Source organism: Rosa rugosa, chromosome 7, assembly GCF_958449725.1.
Source record: "Rosa rugosa chromosome 7, drRosRugo1.1, whole genome shotgun sequence".
NCBI lineage: Eukaryota > Viridiplantae > Streptophyta > Magnoliopsida > Rosales > Rosaceae > Rosa > Rosa rugosa.
The window spans coordinates 33,095,963-33,103,234 of NC_084826.1; the positions used below are offsets into that span (position 1 = coordinate 33,095,963).

Consider the following 7,272-nt stretch of genomic DNA (forward strand, 5'->3'; position numbering starts at 1 on the left):
TGCAATACAAACACAAGGTAACTATATTTAGATCCAAAACCAAAGAGTTTAATACGCATGCAGCTCATAATACAACGTTATGCAGGGTCCATTTCACTTTTTAATACAAGCTTGAGGACCAAATCTTTCACCTTAAGAGCCTATTTCTGGTCAATTTAATCTCACACAACATAGTTGCAGATCACCACAATTCGCAACCAGGCTGAAGCCGAAGTATTAGTCCACGAGGCCAATCATTTGTTCCTCCTTGTTCCTTCCTCCAACAATGCCTTCACGCATCACATTTTCCTGGGCTTTTGTGCCAACTTTTTGAGGGCTACAAAATGCGAAATATACGATAAGGATCAGTACACAGTGTAGCCTTATTTCTTATTAACTATAGGGGTCCTAGACCCTTATACAATTAGTCCATATATCAGAAGGAATTTAAAGAACAAAAAAAAAATTAAAAAAAAAGTACATATAATTATGTTCCTAACCATACAACTTTTGAAAAAAAAAATGAGTACATATAATTATGTTCCTAACTATATAACTTTTGGACTCTTAAATGATGCGACAACATTTCATTTATAACAATCCGCCATTTTTACGTGCCACATCAGTTAGCATCCAAAAGTTTGGATAAGAGTCGATGCCTGCAAGGGTACCAACTCAAAATAGGACGCAAATGTAAAGTAACCAAGAATTTAATTACTTGTAAAGTTTTTCAAGAACTGTCTTGAAGCGCCTGATAAAATCACCAGCTAGCTCCTCTACCTTTTCCCCATTTTGATAGAAATGAAACATTGGCTGCAAAGAAAACATGCACGCAAAAATTAAACAAATCTTCTATTTTCCAGACGAAAGCAAAAGCTAAAATATACTCAGCTTGAACAAGCTAGTTTTCACCCGTTAAGTATAGGTAGGTTAGCTTTTCTGAATTAAAATTGGTGCAATATACAGGTAAAAATTTTATTGTATCATAAAACCAAAGATGAAGCAAAAAGAGCACTTGGTTATGACATTGCATCCAAAAAAGAAAAAAGAAAAAAAGTCTTTTACCAGACTTGAAATGTTCAACGCTGTCTTTGTGAAATCATCAGGTAAATCCTACAGAGAGAGCAAAAATATTGTTAAATATTGAAAAGAAAGAATATCATAACTCTTCTGCAAGTAGGCAGTGTGGGAGGTAGCAACTGAATCACTAAGGAAGAGCACATTTACCAAGTACACCGAGTTATTTTATTCATAACACAGTTTTATCAACTAAACCAATAAGTCATCTTCACTGAGTTATCTCATTCATAACACACAGTTTTATCTACTGAACCCATAAGTCATCCTTACCCTGGAACATATCTAAACAAAACAATGGGTTCCCTGATACTCCAACTTATACCTAAGTACTAGTTTCAAATCAAAGACAGAAGGAAGTTTAACACAAATTTAATGAACTGTTCTGAACATTTACTCTCGATCCCTAAATTGTCATTATAATACTACAAATCAGTGAATCACAGAGTACACTTTTCTGGCTCCAAGGAAAAAGTAGAAGATAAAAACAATTAAAAAAGAATACGTAATTGACTATCTTAAGATGTGTTACTGAAAATTTACAACGAATGGGTTCCAAGTTCCAACAATGATCCAAAGTAACAAAAGATGAGATTACAATGCCATACCTCATCATTGTCTTCAATGACAAAATAAAATGCTTTTACAGAAGGGAATTGGTCCACCAGCCTTTGAATGATTGGAGGTGCGTACCTAGTGCCTGCAGAAGAAGAGAACCAGATATAAACAAGGTTTATAAATCATGCATGTAAAGTTATGATTACTTACTAAAGCCACTCGTGCCATAGAAGCAGCAGACTGCTTGCAAAGATGTATCTATCCAAAGAATCACAACAATGTAGTCAAAAGCAGATCATGTTTTATCATTTCATCAAACAACTGCAAGTAATTTTAGTAAATTTCCGTGGACTAGAGCAGTCCATAATCTGAACTGAGAATATTACCTCGAATTTTATCGAATGTCAAATCCCCTGAATGTCCGTAAATGGGTTGCAATGGAATCAATGAGGCGAGGCGCCTCAAATCCTTGGCTCTAGAATCTCGGCCAGCGACGGCTAAAGTGTGGAGGGGTCTGTAAGATGATTGGGAGGTTGGGATTGAAGTTCCAGCAAGCAGCTTACGAATGCCAACCAAAACCCTCGAGGTCATTTGCGTCTCTCTCGCTTCTCTTCCCGTCCGTCGCCTCTAGTTTTAAGGGAATTACGAAATGGGCCGATTCCATCGTTGGGCCTGCTAATCCATCCATTGATCATAGTTAGTAATTTTCAACAACTTACCAACAACCATCATTTGACCAATAGATTTTATATCTGAAGGTTCCTCCTCCTCCTCATTTTTTTTTTCCTTTCTTGAAAGGAGGGTTCCTTCTTAATTACTGCCAAGTCAACATTATTATTCATGTTTAATGCGTGAATAGTAGGGTGCGTGTGATGAGAGCAATATTTGCTATCTTTTTAATGTTATACTCTCTACATTTTATTAAGTTATTTTCTTAACAGTATCATTTCTAACTTAGTTTTCGTTTTTAGGTATTTTTGAGTCTATAAATGGAAGACAAAGAGTTACAAGCGCAGAAATGACAAGAAATAGAGAAATGAAGTTTTCCCAATCCTACTAGGAAAATGAATCCCAGCTGAAGTAGGAATCCTGAGTCAACTAGGAGTGAGCTAGTGGAAATGATGATCAGAAATAAGAAATGACAGAGTCCCAGTTAGACCAAGAAACCTGTTTGCATTAGGAGTCCTGATGAAACTAGGATACCTAGGAAGGCTAGGAGATGTAGTGGTTTCAAGATGACTCAAAATTGTTCAAGAATGTTCTAGAAGACCAAGAATGGCTTCACATTTAAAGATGGGCTTCGAAATTGTCCAAGTTGAGAAGTATGGCCCAAAGATTGAACCATGTGACTTGCACATGAGTTTCTAGAATGATCATTGACGTCAAGAGGAGTTTGTGTCCCATAAATATTGCTTGTTGTCGTGCAAAATAAAAGGATATATCTAGAAGATTTCAGCAATGCATCAAAAAGGGAGAGTTTTGGAGAATATCTACTTCGTGTGAATTATGGAAAAGAAAATAAAAAGAATAAATATTGATTTAGGTTTTCTGATTGCATCACACCAAAAACGTCAAGTATCTCTCTCCCTCCCTCCATTCTCTAGTTGCAAGCTCCACAGTTTTCAAGCAAGGAAGAAGAAGAGAAGAAGGAGCCGTGTGACCTAGCCTCCATCATCCACCTTGAAGACTTGCTTCCAAGATTCAAGAATCCAACGTCAAGCCCTCCATCTCCATCTCCAACTCACGGTGTAATTCGTTCTCTTTCTTTGTAACCTTCTAGGTTTTCCTTGTTTGATTTTCGTTGGAATTGTTCTAGTTAACAATAACGCTTAGGGAAAAGTTTAAGCCCAATTCTATGATTAAATAAAGTTTTCGAATTCTATGATTGTGATTCTAAAGTTTCTTATGTGAGTTTGTTCAATTAAATTTGCTTGAATGATATCTTTTGTGTGTTTATCTTATATGGTTCGAAACATCTAGGGTTTACATATAATTGATGCTAGATTTAAGTAAGCAATTCACCTAATAGTTTTGTGAACTTAAATCAAAAGTAGTAAAGGCTTTGGACAAAAGTCGAATTTAATTGAAAAGGATTGCAAATAGATGAACTTATTCATACTAGGTTGTGCACTTAAGTTGATAACCTTTCTCTATGTCTATTGCGTTGAACATGTGTTGATTAGCTAGATTTCTAGACTTTGATTGCATGTTTGATAGGATTGATCTAGGTGCTTTCACTTAGGTTAATTAGTGAAGGAAAGTAAAATATGGGAAATCATTTGCTTTGAATGTTTCACATGATCAACTTCTTTCTCATGACTTAGATGATCAATTATAAGGTTTGAATCGATTTTGATTAAATGGAATTGGTTTTGATCTTTGTTTCTTACGTTTCATTCTTGTACTTGTGTTTTTATATTTTATTTCTTTTATTTACTTTAATTTTCGAAAACCCTAAATCTAAACCCCCCCTTGGTTTCGTTATTGGAATATATACTTTATTTTATTTTTGTAAATATTATACTTTGTATTTTTATTAATTCTTTAATTGTTTTAAAATGACAGGTGTACCCTCAACCCCCTGATTTGAACGATCCCTATTTACCGTATACTAACGATGATATTTTCAGGGTTAAATTATATGCTTACTTTTAGTATATCATTTCTAGAATGATCATTGACGTCAAGAGGAGTTTGTGTCCCATAAATATTGCTTGTTGCCATGCAAAATAAAAGGATATATCTAGAAGATTTCGGCAATACATCAAAAAGGAAAAGTTTTGGAGAATATCTACTTCGTGTGAATTATGGAAAAGAAAATAAAGAGAATAAATATTGATTTAAGTTTCCTGATTGCATACAAGTTCAATGAAGACCATTTTGAGGGAAGATACATAGTAATTTCGGCAAAGAAGATATTCATGAAGATTCAAGATTATTCTCTACTTCTCAAGGAATATTTTGATTGGTTGAATGACATCATTGAAGTAGATTTCGACCTTGATACCTACGGTAGCCATGCACTATATATAGGGAGGCTTTGTGAAGACGTAAAACACACCACGAAATTCAGAATCAAAACACACAAACTCGTCCCCTTCTCTTCTCATAGTTTCGGCAACTTCATCAATCTTCACAGTTCAAGACCGTGAAGCATCTCCATCTCCATTCAAGCATCCTTGCCGTGATCCTTATCCGTTCCACCACCTTTGAAGCTTCTTGTGTCCTTGAAGAATTCAAAAGTGTAACCATGAACACCTTATTTTGTTTTCGGTTTTGCTTTGTAAAACAATTTCAATTTCAAATCCTAAATCAATTTCGGTCTCGACTCTTGTTATTGTTTGATGATTTGCGATTTCATATTAGGATGAAGTGTTGATTTTAGATATGTAGTTTTCGAATACTGTGAAGCATGTTTTAGGTTTTAGGTTTTCAAGGTTGTTAATTGTGAGGGCTAAATACTGGTTACTACCCTGTGGTTTAGGTCCAAAATCAATTCAGTCCCTGGACTTCTAATTTCATCAAAAACACCCCTGCACTTTCAATTTTGATCTAATAGGTCCAATTCGTTAATATTTTGTTATGGGTTCAAGTTATAGTTGAATTATTTGTTGAAAAACTATTTATTTTTAATAGTAGGACTCACTCTTAAATTGACTAGAGGTGGCCTGCAGACACCACATCATAAAACATAGGCCATATATGAGCCACATTAACAAGTTAAATAACTCAATTGTCGGAAAACTAACAAATTGGACCTATTAGATCAAAATTGAAAGTGCAGGGGTGTTTTTGATGAAATTAGAAGTTCAGGGACTGAATTGATTTTGAACCCAAACTATAAGGTAGTAATCTGTATTTAGCCCTAATTGTGATTTCAAAGTGTTTAAGCATGTTTGTTAATTTTGTGCTTCAATCCCATCGTTTATGTGTTAATTGATCTTAGGATGCATACTTAGATTGATGAGCATGTAATTGAATCTATATTAAGATTGCTAGCGTTCTAGGTCTTAATAATTAATGTGGAGAACCCATAATTCCTTAGGTAAATTAACAATGAGTCTTGCATGCTTGATTAACATTCTAACTTGTGTTCTTGGCTTGAATTGATCAAACTTCCATTGTGCTTAATGCGTTGATTGTGTTCTTGTTAGTGATTAGCTGCTACTAGTAATTGCATGCTTAATAGGGTTAACTATGGTGCGTTCATCTAGTTAATTTAATTAAGGGAAGTAAAAATGACATTGTATACGTTCATCTTTGTTCTTGATCGATTCCTTGCTAGCTATAACATGTTTTGATTCATGGTTGATACTTTGAAACCTTGTCAACGTGTTAATAGTAGTTAACTCTATCTATTTTCATTCCATTCATATAAATGTATTTGATTCTGTGTTTTGATGTGTCACATGTATATAATTAGTTGTTAATTTAGAATTAAAATCCAAAAACCCCCAATCATTGTAATTTTCGTAAATAGTGTTCCTAATCTTTGTTTTGTTTTGTTTTGTCTAACATTTTATTTTGCAGGAATTAATAAGTATCTAATCCCCGGTTGAGAACGATCCATACTTATTCTTACTACATTGATAGGTTTTTAAATTTAGCACTAACTTTTGTGCAGGTCACAACCCCACACCCATATTATTAAATAAAGATGACAAGTTATGCCTAACCACACCCCCCCCCCCCCGGTGACCTAGATATGACACTTATATACAATCCATGTGCCAAGAAAGCCCTTTCTCTAACCAAAAACATGCAACACTCACTATTCTGAACAATGCACTTGGCAATTGAATGAGCCACCTTATTAAACTTGAAATGCAGAATACAAAAGCGTGTTTGTAGCTAAATCATGCACTGCCTTACTACATTTTCTAGGGCAATATGTACATATAATAGAAGAAAAAAGATGAAACACGTTTTTCAGTTTTGACCTCTTCAATTAGCATTCCCTCCACAGACCAGTCCTCACTTGCCTTGCAAAAATCATTAACTACAAAGAAAGCATCTGATTCCAAGATAAAATAAAAAGTGCGAAAACCAGCTTGGGGTAGCACTTGTAGGCCAAAAGCAGCCGCATAAGTCTCAGCTGCCTTAACACCAAATCTTCCATGAAATCCTTTAGAAGCCGCTATCAGGAGATCACCTCTTTCATTACATAAAATTGCTCCCATACCTCTAACACCATGTACATCATCCAAAGCAGCATCCACATTTAATTTGAAAAAAGGAAGCTTGGATTTACCGATCTGTCAGGATTACATGTCGAATGTGAATGTTGAGGACACTATGTGTGTAGGGAAATCAACTCTACTAATGAAGCTTGAATATGGGAGAAGAGAACAAATGCAGGGATATATTTGTTTTGAAAAATTTCTTTATTTCGTGCTTGCCAGATTCCACGACAACACATTGGCATAAAATTAATTCAGATTTAGAAAGGACAAAATAGCAAATCTGAATAGCTCCTGAAAAGAACCATGTTTCCACCCTCCCACAGCAGTACGAAAAGAAGTGAGCAGCCAAACCTTTTTTTTCCTTAGAGCAGGACCTTAAGGTATGTACAGTAGTTTCATAGCCCATTTTGCAGTGGGAACAAGCCGGAGAAGATAGTAAATGTCATCAATGTAAGTTGAAGGTGATTTGAGCGTT

The 7,272-nt window shown here is 35.1% G+C and overlaps 1 protein-coding gene across 1 annotated transcript; it reads right to left on the minus strand.

The window, feature by feature from the left end:
• On the minus strand, positions 1-2,247 carry LOC133721969 (uncharacterized). Its single transcript, XM_062148745.1, has 6 exons — positions 2,001-2,247; positions 1,825-1,872; positions 1,665-1,756; positions 1,045-1,092; positions 698-792; positions 1-316 (listed from the first exon to the last, which is right to left on the minus strand). Exons 1-6 carry the CDS (start codon positions 2,203-2,205, stop codon positions 217-219), a joined length of 588 nt encoding a protein of 195 aa, XP_062004729.1. The 5' UTR covers positions 2,206-2,247; the 3' UTR covers positions 1-216.
• Between the last annotated feature and the right edge of the window lie 5,025 nt (positions 2,248-7,272).